Source organism: Andrographis paniculata, unplaced genomic scaffold (assembly GCF_009805555.1).
Source record: "Andrographis paniculata isolate CXL003 unplaced genomic scaffold, ASM980555v1 Contig14END, whole genome shotgun sequence".
In the NCBI taxonomy this organism is placed as follows: domain Eukaryota; kingdom Viridiplantae; phylum Streptophyta; class Magnoliopsida; order Lamiales; family Acanthaceae; genus Andrographis; species Andrographis paniculata.
Genome location: NW_026137424.1, coordinates 1,220,396 through 1,245,105, shown reverse-complemented (window position 1 = coordinate 1,245,105; position 24,710 = coordinate 1,220,396). Strand labels below are relative to the sequence as shown.

The window sequence follows — 24,710 nt, the reverse complement described above, 5'->3', positions numbered from 1 at the left end:
AAAATAAATTTGTAGTATAATATAAAAAAAAGTAATTGTTTGATGTGATATTTTTTAAAGAAAAAAAAAGAATAATAAATAAAAACCACAAAATAACACAACCTTAAAGATTAAAAATCAAATACTCCCTCCGTCCCATAACAAAGTATCTATTTTTCCATTTTAGTCTGTCCCATAACAAAGTATCAATTTCCTTTTTTTAATAACTGTACTACCTACCTAACATTACAAATACCCTTATAACTTACAATATATTACACAAATACCATTACTTTTATATCACATAGAGCTGACAAAAACTGACCCGACACGACAAGCTGACACGAAATAATTGGGTTTGGGTCAAAGATTTCAACCCGATTATGTATACGGGTTGACACGAACCCGACACGATAATAAACGGGTCGGGTTAGGGTTGAGACTCTCAACTCGAACTCGACACGACAACCCGATTATAATATATTAATATTGATTAATATATTTATTATATATATGTATAATAATCATAATTTAATAATTTTTTCATAAATTAATTTAAACTAAGTTTAATTTTAAATAATTCAACCTAATTTAGGCTCAAACCAATAAAAACTAACATAACACGGCAACAAAACAAAAAATTATTTAATTTGAATCAAGAAATTAGACTTAATTATATATACGGGTCAACACGAGTCAACCCAAACCCGACACGATAATAAACAGGTTAACACGAACCCGACACGATAATAAATGGGTCGGGTTATGGTTGAGTAATTTAACCCGTTTAAAGTAGTCAACCCGACACGAATCGACTCATTGCCGGCTCTAATATCACACATACTAATGAGGTTATTTTAATCATTTCTACTTTATTTCTACTGCATCCCAATATAATACTAATATTTCTAAAATTATGTGAAAAAATAAATGAATATCTAGTTATAAGAACGAGGGAGTATGTATTATCGAAAAAAAAATGATTTAATTAAAAAAATATATGTATTATCGAAATAAAACAAGTAGATTTAATAAAAAATGATTTGAAATTGTTGTAGTAAATGGTTGTAAAGGTGGATACAACTCATATATATTGGATGGATTCAATTATTGAAATGGAAATTTTGGAAAAAGAATCTTCGGATGAAATTGAATTTTGAAACGTCTTTGTCTCCTCTAAATTTAAATATCTGACTCAACATGACCTGGCAACAAGTCACCACATTATTATTATTATTATTATTATTATTAGGTTAAATTATTTTTTAGTCCCGTAACTGGACCCCTTTATCTTTTTAGCCTCGTAAGTGGAGTCTGTCGCAAACTAGTCCCATAAGTGAAAGTTTTTCGTTGTTTTAATCATCCGGCGTCGGAGACGCTCGCGTGACTCGCCGGAGGTGACGTGTCCGTCAAGTGAGCGACACCTGGCGGACACGTGGGTTTACTTTTTTTTTTTTTCATTTTTTTTTAATTTTTTTTAATTGGATCAAATAAAAAAATAAAAATACAAATAAAATTAAAAATAATTTAAAAATAATTTAAAAAAAAAAAAAATCAACGTGTCCGCCAGGTCAGCGACACCTGGCGGTCACGTCACCTCCGACGAGCCACGCGGGCTTCTCCGGCGCCGGAGGACTAAAACAACGAAATTTTTTTACTTATGGGACTAGTTTACGCGGGACTAAAATGATAAAGGGGTCCAGTTACCGGACTAAAAAAAAATAGTTTACCCTTATTATTATTATTATTATTATTATTATTTAAAAAGAATTATATTGAATAGGACTGAATGAATACGCATTTCCAAAATGGGTACATTAATTATTGTATGTCCATCCACCCAAATTATGACAATTTAATTTTGTGGGTAAAAAGATAAATTAATGCATATCCGATGAAGTCTATTTAAAGAAATTATACTTAATTACTTAATAATAATAAGGTTAAATTGCATAAAATTTATCCGTGTTCATTAAATTGCACTAAATTTTTCATACTTTTAAAACTGTGTCAAACTTCATCGTGGTTTCATAAACTTTGCGTCTAACCCCCTCAGCAGTTTTTATTTAACGGTATTTGACCTAAATGTGTTCAAACTGCGAATAAATTAAAATTTTTATTTCTAAACCCCTAAAATTACAAATATATTTATTTTTTATATATTTAGCTTTAAAAATAGTAAAAATAAACTCTTAAAATTTGAAAAAAATAACTATATTTGAGTATGTTTACTATTTTTTTAGGATAAATATAATATATATATATATATTTGTAATTTTAGGGGTTTAGAAATTTAGATTCTAAAATTTATTCGCAGTTTTAGCGCATTTAGGTCAGATACCGTTAAATAAGGACCGCTTAGGGGGTTAGACGTAAAGTTTATGAAACCACGAGGGAGTTTGACGCAGTTTTAAAAGTACGAGAGACTTTGTGTAATTTCATGAAACCACATTAAGATTTTGTGCAATTTAGCCTAATAATAATAATAATTATAATAATAGTAATGCATTATGATATTATCTTATTTTTTTTTATATTATTGATGATATTGATAGTTTTAAAATAAATCTAATACTATATATAATTAAAAAATCTAAAATATATTTGTAAATATTTTAAAAATTATATCGCAATAAAAAAATATATATAGTATGTATATAATTTTGTAGAGAAAAAATCACATAAAAATATTTTTATTTATTTATAATTAATATAAACTAATTTTTATAAAAGAAACAAAATTTTAAATATAGAGAAAAATATTTATTTATTATAAGAAATATAAAAATAAAAATGTTTTGAGTGAATTGAATACTACATGATTTATGATATTATATGTTATATAATTAATTAAATTAATTTATGTTTTTTAAATATATTTTGATTTAGTAAATTTTATTAAAAATAAAAAAATATCAATTATTATTATATAAATAAAAATGAAAAAACAATATCAATTATCATGGGGAGGGAGCATGTAAATAGTAATAATAATAATAATAATAATAATAATAATAATAATAATAATAATAATAATTCCCCTCTCTCTCGTGAAGATACACACTCCCGTCGGGCCTGGTTTGCAGGGTATTAGGTTCGGCCAGAGGTTTACCCAATACCCATCTAAATAGTTTATTATTCTAAATTATTAATCTGTCCATCTCTTATTTGTGTTTATAAAAAATATCATCATATATTAATAGTATTATTGGTTTTTTCCTTTTTTTTAAAAAATAATATTAATAATTACTCTATTATAAATTCTGTCAAAACTTTTAAATAAGATCATCTTAGTTTTGATTAGATGTGAGCTCTGTTTGTTCACATATTTCGTTTGAAATTAATTTTCAATTTTTTTTCTCTAAATAATATCAAATCAAATATGTATTTATTTAATATATTGTTAATTTTAGTATAATAAATCGATGTAATTTGTTTAAATAATATTCGTATATTTTTTAAAATAAAAAGCGTAGCTAGAGGTAGATCTTCAGCAATCGAGTTTCACGAACATTGTTGAAAAAGAAGAATGACACATACACTTTTCGTCCCAAAAAAGACCTCCAACTAGCTTCATATTTTTATTATTTTTTTAATCAAATATATTTTTTAAAATTTCCGTGTAAGATTTAAATGTTCTAATTTGTACGGACAAAAACAAATATAATTTATGAAACTAACTAATATGGCGATAATATATATATTCTCCATCCGCCAAACAAACCCTCATTCGGGTTTTGATTTATATAAAAAAATAATATTTTCTATTAAATGATAAATTTTTATGAAATAATAAGATCCATGCATATATATATTATATTGCGAATGTATCGGAAAAAAGTCTATTGGAAAAACAGATCTAGTATTAATATATATTTTTTTATGTCTCAACTCAAAATATTATTTTTATATTTTTATTTGTGTCACTTAAAAATATTATTTTACTTTTAATAAAAATCATTATGCATTAATGCCAAAATACTTTTAATTTTTTTTAGAAAAATTACAAATATAATAATAGTACATATATATACAAAATCAAATGACAATTTAAATTCTCTTACACATTTTTATTAATCAATAAAATAAAAATATTACTTTTTAATTTACTACCAAAATTTAAAAAAGTACGTTGAAAAGTGGTGGAGGAAGTATATATATACATATAAAAGGCGGGTGCAGGTGAGACGGCTTCATTGTTATTTATGTTCTAATTTTTCCTAATTTTATATATATATATATACACACGGGTGTATTTAAAAATATATTATTTTATTTTTAAAATACAATCGCATTTAATATACACGACTGTGTTGAAGTCAACATGAAAAAAATATATATATAATTATCATATATTTAACACACAAGTGTTTTATATCTAATAAATTCGTAAGCTATTGTATCCCTTTTTTTATCCTTCCAAAATCATAGGTAGCCTGGGAAGACCAAGGCATTTTGTGTTTTGGTAGTGTGGATGGGGAGGGGATCCTCAGCATCATTTTCTCCCTGCCCAATCTGCTTCATACATATTCATGTATAGATACATGGGTGTATATGTATTTATATATGTGTGTGTAACGATGTTGAGAGTAAGGCAGAGAGTAGATGATACTGAGGATCCCCTCTCCTGTGGGTGTGTTTTCTAATTCCAAAATTTTTAATTTTTTACTATTTGATTTGTGGGTTTTCGAACACAAATATCCTATCAAATATTATTTAATACTTTCCTCGTTCTAAATAAAATGAATCGTACAGAAATTTAAGTAAAGTATAATTAGTAAATAATTAAGAAGTGTATTAGTAAAAATAATAATTATTTAGTAAAAATAATTATATATTAAGATTAAAATAATTAAATAGTTTAATTAAAATTAAAAAAATTTAAATTTTAAATTTTAAAATATAATTAAAATGTATAATCAATTTTCTAATAAGAAATTAAATTACTTGGAATGGACAAAAATAAAAATAAAAAAAATTAGGCAAAATAGAAAAAAAATCCCTATGGTTTTTCGAAATTGCTGAAAAGCCCCCGTGATTCTAAAAATCTAAAAGAACCCCTTGTGGAATTTTAAAACCACGAGAAATTTTCAGCGAATTCTTAATATCACAGAGGAATTTTTTGCTATTTTACCTATAATTATGTTGGATAGAAAGAATATCAAATTCAAATCAATTTTTTTTTTTTTTTTTTTTGGAACACCGTCTAACCCGTGTGTGCTCTAACGCCCCGTCAGCCTAACAGGCGTAGAAGGGTCTTGAAGGGACGGGACCACCATAATCTTGTTTGGCAGGTGCAGCTGTACCCAACATTTCTTCAATTATTAATTACCCGAACAATGCCCTCGACACTACATAATGATTTGAAATCCATATTTGGTTGAATTTTAGATAGTAATATTTTAAATATAAGATTAATTTTTAATATAATATGAAAAATAAAAATTATATTTAAAAAATAGAAAATAGTAAAAATTTTGAAGAAATATTTAACATTAATCACAATATTAGAATTTTGTTTTGATTCTTATTATTCAATATTTCGGAAGAATTTGCTGAATTCTCCAATAGGCACAAGTAAAATATGGAGATAATACATGTGACAATATAAATATATATATATATTTTAATAATTATTATCAATATAGTGTATTTGTTTGAAGAATTTTGGTGGATTTTTACTATTTACACGAATTTTTTTTTCAAAAATATAAAATCAAACATCTATTTTTTATTTTTTACATTCAAAATATCACGTCAATCCATATTTATATCACATTATACAACGATTTCAATTCAAATTTTTTATTGTCCAAATTTCAACCCAAAATTCAAATCCCCAAACAAACACAGCCTTAACCAGCGCTTTCTAAACTACATCCAAAAGCGGATATATACATACATACATATATATATATATATATAGGACCCAATCTTCTTCTTTCCAACGCCACCGCAGCAGCAGAAATCGATCATTCAATAATTAAATTAAATTAATAATTAGGGCAAAGCTCTGTCTGCAGTGACTGCCAGTTCGATAATCAGATAAAAAATGGGCTTCTTCGAACAGCAGATTCCGACGACAGCGATGATCGGATGCCAGATTCTGTATTCGGCGGTGGCACTTTCCGGCAGAGCCGTACTTCTCGACGGCCTCAGTTCCAAGGTTTTTGTCGTCTACAGACAGTGCTTTGCCTTCTTCCTCATTGCCCCCCTTGCCTTCTTCTCCAGGTAATTAATTTCTTGCACACAAAACCCTAATTTATTATAAATTGGATAAATTATACAACATCTTATGAATATTTTAAATAATTTTGTTGAATAAAATAAAATAAATAAATAATTAATCAATTATTTATTTTTATAATTTTTATAAAAAATCAGATAACAATTTGTCTCCAAAATAGTATAAAATGAAGCATTAATCAATTGTTTATTTATTTATTTTATTCAAAAAAAATTATTTAAAATATTTTTATTTGTATAAATTAAGTCTTTATTTAGAATTAAATATCAATGTTGGACAATGAAGATGATTCGCCCAAATTTTACAATAACGCAATAAATATAACATAAAGTATTCTGTATATTTTTAGTAAAACACAAGGGTGTTATATAATTTACCCTTATTAATTTGAATTTCAAGATTTGATTTTTATTTTTGACTAAATTGCACAAAACCTATTTGATAGTTTCGTAAAATTGTGCTAAATCCCTTTAAAACTTGAGTCAAACTCGCTCGTGGTTTCTTAAATTGACATGCACCCAAATTGCGAATAAATTTTAAAGTCTCAATTTCTAAATCCCTAAAATTACAAATATATTTATTTTTCTTATATTTAACCTAAACAATAGTAAATAGACTAAAAAATAATTATTTTTCTTAAATTTTAAGAGTTTATTTTACTGTTTTTTTAGAAAAAAATAAATATATTTATAATTTTAGGAATTTAGAAATTGAAATTCTAAAATTTATTCTCAATTTAGGCGCATTTATTTCAAATACAAGAAACCACAAAAGAAAAGGAATTTAATTTCGTAAAACACACAGGTGTATTTTGTGTGATTTAATTTTTATTCTTTTATTTTTGCAGGAGAGAGAAAAAGGAATGTGGTTTGGGGTGGAGAAGCTTGGGGATGATATCATTGCTGTCGTTTATTGGGCAAGTTATAACAACATAACCAAGAAACAAAGAAAGAAAGAAAGAAAGAAAAAAATATTTTAAATTACAAAATCCGAAGACCACAAATGTAATAGAACTGACATCTTCTCTTTTTTTTTTTTTTTTAATTTTTTTAATTAATTCTTGCAGAGAAGGGAGGAAGAAAACTATTTTATTTTATTTTATTTTATTTTAATTATAATAATTTAATTTTGTGTTGATAATTGGATTTATTATAATAAAATTAATGTGCAGTGTGACAGTGAATCAGAATATGTATTATTCGGGGCTGTATTTGGCGACTTCTTCTGCTGCCAGTTCCATCACCAATCTTGTGCCTGCTCTCACCTTCATCCTTGCCTACACTTTTGGGTAATTATAAATATCTAAATTTATTTATTTCACAATTATTTTTATATTTTTGTTATTTAAATTTTTATAATTTTATAAATTATTACTCATCCAGCTCCACATAATTTGTTTATATTTTTATTTTAGTTCGTCCCATATAATTTGTCATTTTTTTTTAAATATAATTATACACTTTAATCCTATTTTAAATTTTATAATTTTTAAAATTTTAATTAAACTATTAGTTATCTTAATCTTGTACAATAATTATTTTTACTAATACACTTCTTAATTACTTATTACTTTAGCTAAATTCTCGCGTCTAAAGTAATATAGCCGTAAGGAGTAGGGATGTCAACAGGGCGGGTTCAGGACGGTTTCTGCAGGCTCCGAGACCCGAGACCCGTCCCGCTAGAAAATATTAGGCTCCGAGACCCGCCCCACCCCGCTTCCGCCCGGCCCCAGACCCGTTTTTAAAAAAAATATATAATAATAAATATTTTTTTAACAATCAAATGCTAAAACAAATAGCATTAAAAGCACAAAAAAAATCTAAAAATAATCAAATATTGATCCATAAAAATAAGATAAATAAATAAATAATATATTTTTATTATATAAATATACATATATTAGGTATAATAATTTTAAAAAATTATTTGGAGCAGACGACTAATTGAATTTTATATTTAAAATTATTTAAGAAAATAAATAATATATTTTTATAATATAAATGTACATATATATTAGTTATAATAATTTTAAAAAATATTTGGATCCGGGTTGGGGTTGCGGCGGGTTTTTAGTAAAACCCGTAACCTGCCCCGAACCCGACCGGGTTTAAAATTTTAAATTCATAACCCGTCTCGAAACATATTATTTAGATCCAAACCCACCTCATTAAGAGTGGATCCGGCGCTAACCCGCCCCATTTGCACTATGCAAACGGTATACATTTTTAAATTAAATCATCTTTTTTCTTTTTAATAAATATATATATATATATATGATATTTTTATTTTTTGATAAAATTATTTATGTTTAATAACACTCATATATATTGTTGAGATATAATTTTAAAATATTTCAACAAATCTATATAAGCATATCTCGTTATTAAATTAATATTTATAATATACTCCAAAATCAAAGGTTTGTGTGTCTCTATCGGTTTGGATTGAGATGATTTGATTTAAATTGTATATTTAATATAATATTTTTGCTAAAATAATACTTTAGTTTTTGGAAAATATAATAAAGTTTGGAAATAAATAAATAGCCATAAGTAGCTTTAAAAAGTAAATAAATAAATCATATGCCCAACATGTCAAACAAACCCACCTTAATCTTAGGGTTTATTTGAATTTGGATTTCAATGATATTTTATATTTTATATTTTTGTAATATATATATTTTTATATAAAAATTGAAATATAACATATAAAAAAAATTTATATGTTAGGAATTGAATTTGAAGTTTGAAAACAATTTACTTTTAAATTTAAATAAAGTTACAATGGGACATAAATAAATATTCTTTTGGTTTGCCAAACTTATTTATGTTAAATTTATTATATTATTAATTTTGTCAAAGTCAATAAATCAAAATTAAATTAGTACACTTTATTCAATAGTTATTTACAATAAATGTCATTATTTTTCGTTACATTCTTCCTTCGTTTGTTTTAATTTCTAAACATTTGTTTTAATTTCTAATTAAATTTTTAAGAATATTTATTTTTATTATTTATGCCAAATTCAAATAGATAATTTTAGTGGACGGAGGAATAACTATTTTATATAAATTATTATTATTATTATTATTTTTGATGATTTGTATACGTTGTACAGATTAGAAAAGGTGAATTGGAGAAGCGTACGAAGCGGTGCAAAGGTGGTCGGAACGGTGTTGTGCGTGGGCGGCGCCGCCGCAATGGCGCTGCTCAAAGGCCCAAAACTGCTCAACACAACAAACAATTTTTTATTATTATTAAGTGGGCCCGAGGACACGTGGCTGCTCGGCTGTTCCTTCTTATTTGGAAGTGCTTTCTGTTGGTCACTTTGGCTCATATTACAGGCAAGAATATATTATTATTATTATTATTATTATTATTATTATTATGTTGAATTGTATAAAATTCATATGTGATTTTTTAAAATTGCGTATAATTTTTTATATTTTTATTATTGCGTCAAATTTTTTTATAATTTTATAAACTCTTGTGCTTTACCCATCAATCGTTCTTATTTAACAATTTTAACAATGTGCACTCAAAATGCGAATAAATTTTAAAATTTTTATTTTTAAATATTTAAAATTATAAATATACTAATTATTTTTGTTATTTAACCTAAATAAAAGTAAATATATCATAAATAGTTGCTTATATCTAGTTTTAAAAGTTATTTTTAATATTCTTTGAAGTTAAAAATAAGATAAATGAATACATTTTAAATTTTAGAAATTTAGAAATTAATATTTAAAATTTATTCGCACTTTAAGCGCGTGCCGTTAAATAAGAACAACTAAGGAATTTAGATGTAGAATTTATAAAACTATAAAAAAAATTTGACATAATTTTAAAAATATAAAGAATTTTGTGCAATTTTTATAAAATTGCATATAAATTTTGTGTAATTCAACTTTATTATTATTTTTATTAATTTTGATAATTTATTTAAGTTGTAAAAGAAAATAAAGAAGCAAAATTAAGTGTGGATATTGGGACAAGTGCAGGCTCATGTAAGTGGTTGGTACCCAGATCATCTGGCATTGACGGCGTGGATGTGTTTGATCGCAGCCGTTCAATCTGCGATCTGGACGGTCCTGGTTGAGCCTGATCTGAGTGTTTGGAAGCTCACTTCTCCCTTCCAACTCTTTTCCTGCTTCTTTGCAGTAAGTATTACTAGTATTTATTTTATTTTATTATATTTATTAAAAATGAATAATTAATTAATTAATAGTATTTGTTACGTAGGGATTGACGTCAGCAGTGACGTTCTTTGGTCAAGCGTGGTGCACTTCAAGAAGAGGGCCTCTGTTTGCTGCACTGTTCAATCCTCTTTGCACTGTTATTGTCACAATTATTGCCTCCATTTTTATGCACGAAGAGCTCTACTCGGGAGGGTACGTACACTTCCTCTATTTTTCATATTATATAATAATAATAATAATAATAATAAATAATATTATTATTTATATATATATAATTTTTAATCAAAATTGTCTAGCGGAATTGAATTGTTTTTTTTTTTTGTCTATTAAAAAAAGGTGTTGAAAAAATGATTTGAATTCAACTAATTAAATATTTATCACTCAGCCTTAAAAAAATAATTTTATTTTTACTTTTATTTTTAGTAACAAGCTCTCACATTTTTACAAAATTATCCCTATTTTTTCAAAATACTTACATATATAAGGTTATTTTGATCTTTCAAAAATATTTTTGCATCAACATTTTTGCATTAATTATCAATATAATACTTTTAAAAAGTATTTTAATGTTGTAAATGTGTAATATTACTTGCAAAAGAATAGATAAAACAATAGATACAAAACATAAATTTCTATTCCATTTATATAAATATTTTTAGATTTTTGCGGATTTGAAAATTTTTACAATGATAAAAAGATTGAATATTTAGTACGATATTTTGTAAGAGAAATTAAAATAAATATTTGATATGATATATATTTTAAAAATTATTGTTATAATTAAATAATGTCAAAACTTTCAAAATATGTACATTAGTATTACTTAATGTGCCATTTTAATGAAAAATCAATACTACTTTTATACTCCCTCCGTCCACAAAAAAATATACAATTACTTTTGTCGTTTAAGAAATAATAGTATTTTAATTATAGTGGGTAGTTAAAAGTAGTGTAATGACATTTTTGCCTTTGTTTTTTTGGTGTAAAAGTAATGATGTGATGTAAAGCAGAGGTATTTGTGCAAAAAAGTAAGGTATTTAACGAAATGTTTACTTTGTAATTGAACGTCCCAAAATAGAAACATGTATACTTTATAACTGGACGGAGCGAGTAATAAACAACTTTATTTATTCACAATTTTATTAATTATTATTTAACAAATAATAATCAATTTATTACTATATTTTCAATTAATTCATTACTTCTTATTAACTCTGCAATAATTTTTTCATAATATTTCACTTTTTATTCAGTTATAGCGATATAAAAAATTTAGACAGAAAAAGTATTTCATATAATATATTAAATAAAAAAGTACACATATATATCATATATATATGAACATTTGATAATTTTAGGCAGAAAATATTGATGAATAGTTTATGTATGTATATAGGTTGATGGGTGGATTGGTTGTGATACTTGGGCTGTACATTGTGCTCTGGGGCAAAGCTAAAGAGAATACGGCTACGGACGGAGAAGAGGATGACATTGCCCAATTGAAGAGTGATGAAACCGATATTTTGGAATACGCTGTTACGATCGATTTAGAAGAGCCATTTTTGTCTGAAAAAATTTCAGAAAAATTCGAGGAGTGAAAGAAAGTAAATGAAAAAAGTGAATGATGGATCAAATTCATTCTTTCACCAAATTAGTGTAGTTGGTCTTAATTGAGTTTTGGGGATGTCATATTTATCTATGTATATATTATTTTTAAGTTATATAATATATATATATATATATATATATTAGGTATGTATGGTTAATTTATGGAAATGATAATTCTAAGTATATAGATAGGCATTGACTATATTGTTGAATTTAAAATTCAGCACTGTGTTGACAAGTACATTGATGATTTAGGTAAAGCAAAAACGAAGAGTTTTCAATATATTGAATGATTAGTGAAATGAGGTACAGACTTAGAGTGTGTATATATACAAAGACAAAACAGAGAGACAAAATAGAAACGGACTAATTGCCTAGCACAAGAAAATGAGCCATATTAAACTTAATTAAATGGCCTAAAAAAATGATGAACTAATGGCCCAAATGAGAGTTGTCTTCAACCTTCGATGGCTGCATCTTTTCTGCAACGATATTCTCTGTAAGTAGCTTTTCACCCCCACCCCTCACGCCAAGCGTGTCATTGCACAGCTTGGAGCGAAACCGGAGAAAAGTCAGACCGGGAAGAGGTTTCGTGAGAATGTCGGCTAACTGATCACCACTGCGCGTATAGACAGGAACAAGGAATTTTTTGTCATAATGATGATGGATGAAATGACAAGCAATGTCGATATGTTTGGTCCGTTCATGAAACACGTAATTCTCAGTAATGTGAATAGCAACCTGGTTGTCACAATAAAGTGGAATGGGGTTGTGAAACTCAAGCTTCAAGGCATAAAAAATATAAGAGAGCCACACAAGCTCACTCGTACACGAGCTCATGCTCCGGTAGTCGAATTTTGCGTAAGAGATGCTAATAGTAGGTTATTTCCTGATTTTCCAAGAAATGAGATTGTTGCCAACAAAGATACAATAGCCGGAGATAGATTTCCTGGCTTTCCAATAAAATGAGATTGTTGACAGAACCTTTAAGGTAGCATAGAACATGCAGAGCAGCCTTCAAGTGGCAAGAAGTGGGATGTGACATGAACCGTCTTAGTTTATGTGTTGCAAAGGTGAGATCAGGGCGAAAGAAGTTAAGATATAACAAACGGTCAATAAGACGTCTGTAAGAGGCAGGATCAGCCAAAGGATCACCATCAGAAGCGGATAATTTGATCCCAGGTGGCAAAGGGGTGGTAGTAACTGAAGCAGATATATCTTTGCTAAGATAATATCAAACCAGAATCAGAATGAGACTGCTTAATCTCAATATCCAAGAAGAAATTGGCGTCACCGAGATCATTGAGATAGTTCTTGACTTCACCAATTAAGCTCACCGAGATCTGTATACCCATTTGTATCCTATGGCCTTTTTGTCTTTGGGCTTTGCAACTACATCTCATGTATGATTCTTCTCAAGAGCATCAAGCTCCTCTTTCATAGAATGAGAATCAGATGCGTCTTCTAGATAAGATGTTGGCTCATCATCATTGTTAGTACAATGACAAACATAGTCTTGAAGCCGACCAGGTTTTCTAACCTCTCTATGAGGTCGTGCAGAAGGTGTCACAGATGAGGATTCAGTTGCAGTATCAGAAGAAGAAGAATTGCAGGATGGAGAATAATGAGCAATTTGATGAACACAACAAAGACATTCAAGACTTGAGATTTTAATGGCAACAAGAAGATCCAGGTATTTCTACTGTAGTCATCGAAAATAGTTAAGAAATTGGATGATGAATCCCAGTCCAAGAATAAAAAGAAGATGGAGGTCCGAAAGATAACTCTAGAACCAGGTTAGAGATTAAGTATTTTTGGTGATTACATATGGCATAACAACCAAAAAGTTGTTATAATAGATTGAGGTGTATATTCTTCTGTTGGAAGAGTTAGTTAGACTTCTGTATTTATATTCTCCTACGACTTAAGAATATATTTTTAGTTTTTTTTTGCTTTGTTTCTCTTCTTCATGGTGCTGCTGCCCTGTTTATTTCCTTTAAGCTAAATTTCTTCAAGTAATCATACTTGCCCACAATATTACCGGTAAGTGCAATTGATGTAAATATCAAATGTTACACTATTAAGAGCATTTTAGTAAAGATATATATCCATTATATATATATATATATGTGTGTGTGTGATCACATGATATACAGTCAGCTCCAATGCAAGCACAACTCTACAATCATCACTCGATGTTTCGCAGGTTTTTCCAATCCCACCTTAATTTATATATATATATATATATATATTATATAGCTGTCTGTCGAGTGTCGATCCTGTATATAAATTAATTAGAGTACAATAATTGAAATCACTACACAATTAATATTCAATTACATTCTAAAATCCCACCAATTTGAACCCTACACCTATCCCTTCAATATTCAACCATGGTTCCTTAATTCATGGGCACCTCATGTCCCAATGATTCAATAAATTACTACACCACACATATCCCCAATCATTAAACATACGATCGAATTCGGTCCGAGGAATGCAAATATAAATACAGGACGTACTATGGCTGCTGCATCAACAGGCCAGAGAATATATATAACAAAACCAGCTTTTGTAAAAGAATTGAAATGGGTTTCGAAGATAAGATTCCGACGATAGCGATGATCGGATGCCAGATTCTGTATTCGGCGGTGGCACTTTCCGGCAGAGCCGTACTTCTCGACGGCCTCAGTTCCAAGGTTTTTGTTGTTTACAGACAGTGCTTTGCCTTCTTCCTCATTGCCCCCCTTGCCTTCTTCTCTAGGTATTATTTAGTTCTTCATTATATTGGACAGCATTTTGATAAGAAAACCCTAATTTTTATTTCAAGAGAACATTTGTGCTTTTTGATCCTATAAGAGTGACTCTTGTTTTTTTTTTTTTTTTTTTTTTTTTTTTTTTTTATTGCATTTTATTTAGTACTTTTTTTGTATCATTTTAGTACACAAAATTAAGGGATCAATAGATATATTTTTAGTTCCAACTGTGGCACAAATTTTTGTCCTTTTTATCTTTCTCTACTAAAGCATATATATTAGTCTTATATTTAATTAATAATTGTTGAAACTGTTATCTCTTAGTAGAACTTTGCCATATGTGCTAACATGATACAAGTAGGCCACATATCATTTCTTATATCAAATTTCAATGTAGCTTTAATTTCGTATATTTATTACAAATATATACTTATTATTTATTTCAAATTTTAAATTTACATCAATATTTTGTGGAAAATTATTAATATGCCGCAAGTCTATGTCAGTTTCGTAGTGTCATACACGTGTGGTAAGATTTTAGTACTCCCTCCGTCCCACATATCATATCCACATTGCCGTTTCTGCCCGTCCACGTCTCATATCACTTTCCTTTTTAGAAAATAATTACAGACTTTAATATCATTTTAAATTTTCTAATTAATTTTTTTTAATTTTAATTAAACTAATTAGTTATCTTAATCTTAATTTATAATTATATTTACTAATAAATTTTTAATGATCTACTAATTATACTTATCATAGATTTTGATATCTACAGTAACATGGACTTCCTATGTGGAAACAAATGGGGTATTATATAACAACTTTAAGAAGTAAAGATTATAAGACTATTTCCATACAAACTTTATTGAAAAACAACTACAATGATCATAAAGAATATATATGCTATGTACAGACTAAAGAAACATTTAATAATAATAATGGAGATTCTATGGTTGCTAATGAGGTACATATACGCATTCACTACAAGAAAAAATCAGTTTAATAACAAAATTCCGTTACTAATGACATTAGAAACGGAATTATGAATGGAATTGCGTTAGCTACGTGAACTTTAGGGATGGAATTCTGTTACAAATATATTATTTTTTTTAGTGATTTTGACGGTTTGATATTTTTATATTAACTTGTTTGGAAATTATGCAAATTGCAATTCAACCCGAATTTAATATTTTTATTATATATACATATATATTTCTTATAAGTTGAATATCTGTCTGGAAATAATCTTATATATATTATTTTCGATCGAAAGTTTAGTCTTTTCGTGCCCAAAATTGGTTAGGGTGATCAGATTGACGTGCCATAGGAGCACATAAATACTTATAACATATCTCTATGATCATATGCTTGTAATTGGCCATTACATAAAAACAGCTACTATGAATAAGATAGGAGATATTTTAAGAAAAAACACAAATAAAATATTAAAATGATGGTTCTAGTTACTAGACAAAAACAATATACTACCTTATTTCAAGATTTTATTTTATTATTATCATTTTTTTTTTGTTTCAATTTTTATTTATTAATTAAATTATTGTTTCTGTTGCTGTCCTTGATTTGGTGCAGGAGAGGGAAAAGGGAATATGGTTTAGGATGGAAAAGCTTCGGAATGATATCTTTGCTATCGTTTATTGGGCAAGTTACAACAACATATATATATATATATTACTACAAAAAAAATAGTATATTTGTAACGGAATTTCGTCCCTAAAGATCACGTAGCTAACTTAATTCCATCATTAATTCCGTCTCTAATATCTTTAATAACGGAAAAAATAGATTTAAAGATAAAAAAATTTCGTTACAAAAATGATATTTTCTTATAGTGTATATATATATAATAAATGAAGAAGGAACAAAACAAAACTGATCGAAGCACAAAATAAATAAATAAAAATTAAACAAAGATTAAAAATGGTATCTTTACATACACACTACAAAAAAATTAATATATTTGTAACGGAATTCAGTCCCTAAAGTTCACGTAGCTAACGTAATTCCGTTCCTAATTCCGTCTCTAATGTCATTAGTAACGGAAAAAGTAGATATAGAGACAAAAAAATTTTGTTACAAAAATGATTTTTTCTTGTAGTGACTACAAAAAAATAATATATTTGTAACGGAATTCCGTCCCTAAAGTTCACGTAGCTAACGTAATTCCATTCCTAATTCTGTCTCTAATGTCGTTAGTAACGAAAAAAATAGATTTACAGACAAAAACATTTTGTTACAAAAATAATTTGTTCTTCTAGTGACAGTGAAGAAACAATATGCTAAAACACATTCAAAATAATCTCAAGATATAAATGTAAAAGAGCTGACATTACATATATAAATGTAAAAGAGCTGACATTATATATGTAATTTAATCTTCTTCAAAATAAATAATTTAATTAATTAAGTAGAAATAATTAATACTATTAGGTTTTGATATATATATATATATTATATATATGCAGAGTGACAGTAAACCAAAACATGTATTATGAAGGATTACAGTTGGGCACATCTTCTGCTGCAAGTTCAATAACCAATTTGGTGCCTGCCATCACTTTCATCATGGCTTATACTTTTGGGTATTTACGTTTTTTTTTTTTTTTTAATTATTTAAATAAAATCTTGATTATATACATGGTATTTCTTATTATTTTTAGTATTTTAATGAGATCCAGTCCAAAAATAATCATGTATCTCACTTATCTTTACATAATTTCTCATTATTTCATGTGTTATATATACTCATGATATTGACATGTATGTGCTATGAGTAAGTATTCTACTTAGGTTAGAACTTTTAAAATGACAACGAGTGAAATATGTGTGTTTATTTGATTTTGGGATTTGGTTTTGAATAGTAAAATTCTAAATTGTAATAATTATTTGATGTGATATAAATATGTATTGATGTGATGTTTTGAATGTAAAATAAAATTTTAGTATAATATAATAAATAAATAAATAATAGGTATTTGATTCGATAGGAAGGTGTTTGATTCGATAGGAAAAAAAAAAGTTGAAATAGAAAAATTATGTAAAAACACCCGCAAGTAAACAGACGAATATCATTTTAAAACATGATTTAATTAAAGAAAAAATGGTAAACGATCATTTTATTTTATTTTATTTTTTTCACAACAAAGATATTAGTTACCCATAACAATTTTATTCTCATGTTCATTTTCCATCCATGCACGTGTTGAATTAATTTATTTTTCTTTCTTCCACACTTTATTTATACCCCAAATTGTTGTTCAACTTCTGCCTTTGTTGGTTATAAAGAGAAGAAATGGAACAAGATTGAATACAAGAATGAAAATCTTTTGATTTGATTATTGGGGTTTGCTTTTGTATTTTTGTTTGAATATAATATTTTGTGAGAAAACTATAATAGAAAATCACGATGATCGCACGCTGGGAAAAATAAATGAAACAAAACAATTGAAACCAGACTCCAGGGTGTGTTTGTTTTAGGAGATAATTTGAATGAGTATATTTTTACGTAAGATATGAAAAAATGTATAGAGAATATAAAATATTGAATGTGTGTGATATATTAATATTTTTGAAAAAAAAAATGTATATGTATTTTTTATTAAAAGAACACATGCTTGATAGAACTGCCAAATTATTCTCAAAACTCTTTGCACTTTATCACACACACTTGCTTTGATACCACTTTCATTTTTACCCACTAGGTTGTGAAAATAAGAACATTATATATAGTGTCAAACGAACCTATTTAGGCGTCGTATTTTCTTTGAAATTTAGAATTAAATATGTTTTTGGTATAGAAAAATGATAGATAGTGAAATGAAGATGTCTTCATTTTCCTTATTTCTTGGAGACAGATAATTAAGATTTGAAAATTAAAAAATTTCTCATTTTTTGATATCATTTTATCTTTTATATATAGAGAAATTGAAAGAAATAAAAAGTGAGAAATATTGAATTTGTTCATTTAATATTTTGCTTTTACCTTTTAATATTTATGATTTTTTTTATAAAAATATATTATTTTATTTTACAAAATATTGCATTAAAACGAGCATTCAAGTAATTTAAAAAAAAATAAAATGATTGTCAATTAAATACGCCAATATTTATTCGTTAATCTCAATTCTATTGAAACTCTATTAGATTAATCATTTCTCTTTATCAATCATCTTGCAATATATATTGTTTTATCTCTCAAATATATGATTCTACAATTTATTTCTCAATTGAATTATTTACTTTTATCAAATAAAAAATCAGTTATTCTACTTGAATTCATTATCTATAATTCTTTTTTTTTACTATTTTTTTTTCTTAATTTTATTCTCTATACCGAACGGCTTCTAATAATTGTTCAGCCACTCAATTAAGTTCCTCCCTCTCTCTCTAGGTTAGAAGAAGTGAATTGGAGAAGCTTAAGAAGTGGTGCAAAGGTAGTGGGAACAATAGTGTGTGTATGTGGTGCAGCTGCAATGGCTCTGCTCAAAGGTCCAAAGCTACTGATCAACCCTACAATAACTAATCTGTCATTACATCCAAAACATAATTTATTTCTACTTAGCTATGGACAAGAAGACACATGGCTGCTGGGCTGTTCATATTTGTTTGGAAGCACCTTTTGTTGGTCTCTTTGGCTAATTCTCCAGGTCTCTCTCGCTCTCTCTCATGATCTAATCTTTCATGCAATAAATTGTGTGTGTGTGTGACAATTAATTAATTCTGGTAATATAAATTAGAAATTATGACTATGAACTTTGTTGTGTTTCTTGTTTTTGTGGGGATTGGGCAAATACAGGTTCATTTGAGTGCTTCCTATTCAGATCACATTGCATCGACGGCGTGGATTTGCTTGATCGCAGCCGTGCAATCTGCGATCTGGACATTCATGGTCGAGCCAGATATGAATGTTTGGAAACTCACTTCCTCTTTCCAACTATTTTCTTGCTTCTTTGCTGTGAGTATTACAAACCCTAAACTTCTCTCCATTGTTGCATTATATATACATATATATATACTCTTTTTGTCCTAATTCAACGAACTTTTTTACTATTTTGTCCGTCCCATTCAAAAGTACCCATTTTCATTTTTAGTAAAAGTAATTATACACTAATATCAAAATACCATTAACTTTTATCTAAATACAAACATACCAATACGCATACAATTATTTTATATAAAAAATCAGAGTGCAAAATGTAAAATTTCTTACACATTTCCAATAACTTTTAAAATACTACTGCCTCCGTCCCGTTGGAAAGGTGGCGTTTGCTTTTTGCACGTAGAATTTTGAATATTAGTATTATATTAGATTGTAGTAAAAAAGACAAAAATACTCCTATTAGTATGGTGTAATATAAAAGTAATGACATCTGTGTAATATATTGTAAGTTGAAAGGGTATTTATTATGTGAAATAAGCAGTACATTTACTAAATTAGGAAATTGTAACCTTGTTTTGGGACGGACGAAAATGAAAAATGGTAACCTTTCAATAGGATGTAAGGAGTATTATTTTTTAATCTACTACAAAACTCTAAATGCCCTCTTTCAAAGGGACGGACGGATGCACACTCCAATTTCCGTACTTGATCAAATCAATATGGTTTAGCACAAAAATGTAAAAGGCAGTATACAAATAAATATATATGGTAATACAATAAACAACACATGTCCTAACAACTTACATTGAAAAAGTAACAACTGTATTCATATGCTTATGACAAATTATCACTTTTATATCTTGTATGTTTCATTTTTTTATCAGAATATTTTGTATGTTTCATTAGTTATATATGCTTGAATTCTAATGTGTGAATTCATCGACCAAATAATATAAAGAGCGACTTTCTTGAAAAGTATAAGACCAACATAGATCAAAATGATATAAAGATCGACTTTTTTGAAAATTATAGAACGAACATACAATGATACAATGTTTATGATTTAAGTGACAATATGCTATATGTGCATGACTAAATTTGTAATCTTCTCCAATAAAATCCTACCTATTTTCATTTTTATTTTTCAATTAAGCTTGAGATGTTTAACATGAAAATATTTACTAGAGGGTGATTCTTTTGCATCTCGTGTTTGGAAACAATAAAATTAAATAAATAGTTGAAACAATTACTTTTTCCATTTACAAAATTTATATTTTTTTCCTTTTTTCCGTTTACAAAATATATGCACTTATATATCTATATATATATATATAAACTCTTGTATACTTTTAATTTATATAATTGAATCTTATACTTATTTACAAATTTTTCACAATCATAATATATTTTTACACATCTAATTATTGAAAGAAAAAAAAAACATTATTCTCATAAATAATCAATTTACTTTTTAATGTATTTTTACATTATATTACAATCAATTAATATAATATTATATTTATTATTAAACTTCTGCTCAGCTATTATTACTATACTTTTGATAGATATATAGAGAGTACAATAAAACCTTTCATTATATAATACACAAAATTTCAACTCTTTGATTACTTATATTTTCAATTTTTTTTGTACTATTTATTGACACAATAATATATATTCTTAAAAATATCATATTAAAAATCTATTTTTATTTTAATATTACATTAGAAACATACTCTCTCTTCAAAATAACACCAAAATAACACGACTATTCAAATTTCAATTTTTTCTAAATCGAAATCCAAATTTTAAAGATATTTTGAAAACACATGCATTTCTTGTTTCGTCTAGGGTTTGGCTTCAGCAGCAACATTGTATGGCCAAGCATGGTGCACCACAAGAAGAGGACCTCTCTTTGCTGCATTGTTCAATCCACTCTCTACTCTCATTGTCACCACTATTGCCTGCATTTTTATGCAAGAACAGCTCTATTTTGGAGGGTACGTACTTTATTACATTTATCTTTCTCGTCTTTCTCTTGCATTTCTATATGCATCTATACATATGTATTTATATGTCGAAAAAGGTCTTGAACATAATAAAAACACAACTTTATTCAAAGGCAAAAGAACATCTAATCGAACCTTAAAAAAAAAAAATACTTAGGCTTGCTTCTACAATTATTTAGATTGTAAAAGTTTTGCGTGTTGTGCTTATTAAATACATATAAGTGTGTTTGTTTGGGGTTTTGAATTTTGAGTTGTGATTTGAATAGTAAAAATTTTGAATTTGAATAGTTGTATGATGTGATATAAATAAGTGTTGATGTGATGTTTTGAATGTAAAATTGATTTTTACTATAATATAAAAAATAAAAAATAGGTGTTTTATTTGATGTTTTTGAGAGAAAAAAATAAAATGAATAGTGAATTTAAAATCCAATCCCCAAACAAACACACCTTAGGGATTGGTGATTATGTTGAAAGATTATTCAACACATCAATGTTAATTGAAACTAGGGATTGGTGATTAACACTCTTTGGATAAAAATAAATAAATAAAATGGGTAGTCAAGAATAATATACCAAGCTTATATTTTCAACAATATATATATATATATACACAGAAACTTGTATATCACTATAAATATGTACGTATTCTTATGATTGAAATAGAGAATTTCAGTTTCATATTCTAACAAATATAAAGTGTGTTTAGTTTTTTGTTCCCTTTTTAGTGGGAATAGGAGTTTGAATGAAATATATTGTGAAAAATATAATATATTTTTATATGTAATCGCAGAGTTGAATAATAAAAAATTGAATAAGTGCCAAGTTTCCGATGATCAAGGCAAGAATAGCAATTAATTTTTATTTTCCTAAAATATCTTCTATTGTCGCAATTTTTTTTCCATATCATATATACATAAGTTAATGTTTTTCGACGATAATATATAGGTTGATGGGTGGAATGATAGTGATAATCGGGTTATACATTGTGCTATGGGGCAAGGCTACAGAGCATCAAGTGATGAATAACGAAGAAAATGATAGCAGCAGCCAATTGACGAGTGATATAATTTGCAATTGTAGCGAAAATGGTTTGGAAGATCCTCTCTTGTCTAAAAAGGATCCAACAAACTTAGATGTCTGAAATTGAAGATTCCTTGGAATAATTAAGCTAATTGGAGTGAGATCTAGTCGTGTGATCGACTCTTGGATTGTAAGGTTTTTCGATAATAGACTTTTGGGATGTATTGGAGATGCACATATTGGAACTTATTAGTAATTAAATCCTAAACCCAAGATCTGTTGTGTTGAAATAATTGATACAAGAAAATACAATAACAAGTCGGATTTGGATCTGCAAATTAATAAAAGATTTTGTGTTGTTCAAACCTATAACGTAACCCTTACTGAAACTCTTAGGTTTCTGTCATTACTTCCAATATGAGCTAAAAATATGAAAATAATGGATGTTGTGTCTAAATTTGGGATCACAATCCTAATATATTTATATTATCCCTATAATTAATTAACCTCATCACTCACTCAATAATTTTTCGGATTTATGCATATAGGAGACCCGCATTTACTGAATAAATCTTAAGCTTAATAAATTTAATAGATCACTTAATATATGATTAATCTATTTGATAGCCTAAATAGTTATATTTAACCCACAATTGAATTTTTAATCTTACTGCACATACATAGTTTGTTTATCATTTGAGTTTATATTAACACATACAATTTAAATGATTCAACATAATCCCACGTAGTAAATATCAATTAAATTTGCTCGCATATTTCCAATACATTACTGTGTGGGACCGAAACTCACTATCGGAAACTTGACCATTTATAGTGTTGGGTGATTCTCGTAAAATATTAATAAAAAAATTATACATATTCTTACAAGCTTAAACTTTTAGGCAAAATGTGTCATTTAATATCATCTTACATGGTATCATATAGGTCTTGTATTTGAGTCTTACCGTCCTAATCTTACATATCCAACGATGTTCTACAACACACCAATGAAATACCAAATTATAAAATAACAAAATGGTACTTTGTAAAATTACAAGGAATTAGTAATCATCCAACTCATCATTGAAAAAAAAAAGGTACTCTGTAAATTTTTTTAGATCATATACTACTAGGTTTTCAATAAAGTGTTTTATACCTTTGTAAACTTTTTGAGGAAATCATATCCTAATAAGTATTTTATACCATTTGTAACTTTTTCCAAATAATTAAAGCCGCAAACATCTTTTGTATGTGGAATTTTACTAAGTTTCGCATATCATATATGAACCTACATGTACGAAATATTAATTGATATCAAATTTATGATAGAATAGTTGAAGTCACTAGTTGCGGATATTATGTACAAGTATTGTAATGCTATTGATATACAACTTTGTATAATAACGTATGCACATAGTTAGATTTATTGAGAAATATAATACTCCATATAACTAGTTATGTTATAATAGTATTCACATTATAAATGAAATTATATTTATCTTGGAGCATTTTATGATTTTTATAATTTACATTTGAATAATTTTACAATACAACAAGGTAATAAAGTACGAAACTATGCGCTAATAAAATTGTATTTTTTTTCTTTTTTTTGTTATAACTATTTTCAACTTATTTATCATTTATACTCATGTAACGATATATATACATATGTATAATATACACATAAGCATTAAAAAGTACATCTTAATACGTACAAATTATACACCCACAATCACATTTTATTTTAAAAAGAAAAATAAGATTACGAAAAAAGAAATTGTTGGAGTGAACTCTATTCACAATAAGTTATATAGGTACGTATATCTTAAAATTAAGGGATTGAATACAAGTTAAGTTAATTGTTGGGGTGCAAACCCAAATCCCATATTGGAAGTTGTGAAGAAAATTACACACCTTATAAGTCCTAAGTGAACTCCACTAGAATGAGGCTTTTTGGAGGATATCCAAAAATAAATCCATGCGGAC

At 27.1% G+C, this 24,710-nt stretch overlaps 2 protein-coding genes across 2 annotated transcripts; both read left to right on the top strand.

The window, feature by feature from the left end:
- Window positions 1–5,911: 5,911 nt before the first annotated feature.
- LOC127259727 (WAT1-related protein At4g30420-like) lies at window positions 5,912–12,227 on the top strand. Its single transcript, XM_051287285.1, has 7 exons — window positions 5,912–6,210; window positions 7,074–7,142; window positions 7,398–7,514; window positions 9,345–9,570; window positions 10,231–10,389; window positions 10,472–10,620; window positions 11,825–12,227. Exons 1-7 carry the CDS (start codon window positions 6,032–6,034, stop codon window positions 12,024–12,026), a joined length of 1,101 nt encoding a protein of 366 aa, XP_051143242.1. The 5' UTR covers window positions 5,912–6,031; the 3' UTR covers window positions 12,027–12,227.
- A 2,184-nt stretch (window positions 12,228–14,411) lies between these two features.
- LOC127258497 (WAT1-related protein At4g30420-like) lies at window positions 14,412–22,845 on the top strand. Its single transcript, XM_051285350.1, has 7 exons — window positions 14,412–14,800; window positions 16,386–16,454; window positions 17,279–17,395; window positions 19,204–19,459; window positions 19,609–19,767; window positions 21,544–21,692; window positions 22,650–22,845. Exons 1-7 carry the CDS (start codon window positions 14,625–14,627, stop codon window positions 22,843–22,845), a joined length of 1,122 nt encoding a protein of 373 aa, XP_051141307.1. The 5' UTR covers window positions 14,412–14,624.
- The last annotated feature ends 1,865 nt before the right edge of the window (window positions 22,846–24,710 follow it).

What these genes read in the sequence shown, in the direction of transcription:
- LOC127259727 (XM_051287285.1), top strand. Translation starts at nt 6,032, where the DNA reads ATGGGCTTCTTCGAACAGCAGATTCCGACGACAGCGATGATCGGATGC. An exon ending in TCATTGCTGTCGTTTATTGG is followed by an intron (nt 7,143 to 7,397) that starts GCAAGTTATAAC and finishes ATTAATGTGCAG; the next exon opens with TGTGACAGTGAATCAGAATA. An exon ending in ATCCTTGCCTACACTTTTGG is followed by an intron (nt 7,515 to 9,344) that starts GTAATTATAAAT and finishes TACGTTGTACAG; the next exon opens with ATTAGAAAAGGTGAATTGGA.
- LOC127258497 (XM_051285350.1), top strand. Translation starts at nt 14,625, where the DNA reads ATGGGTTTCGAAGATAAGATTCCGACGATAGCGATGATCGGATGCCAG. An exon ending in TCTTTGCTATCGTTTATTGG is followed by an intron (nt 16,455 to 17,278) that starts GCAAGTTACAAC and finishes ATATATATGCAG; the next exon opens with AGTGACAGTAAACCAAAACA. An exon ending in TATTTTCTTGCTTCTTTGCT is followed by an intron (nt 19,768 to 21,543) that starts GTGAGTATTACA and finishes TGTTTCGTCTAG; the next exon opens with GGTTTGGCTTCAGCAGCAAC.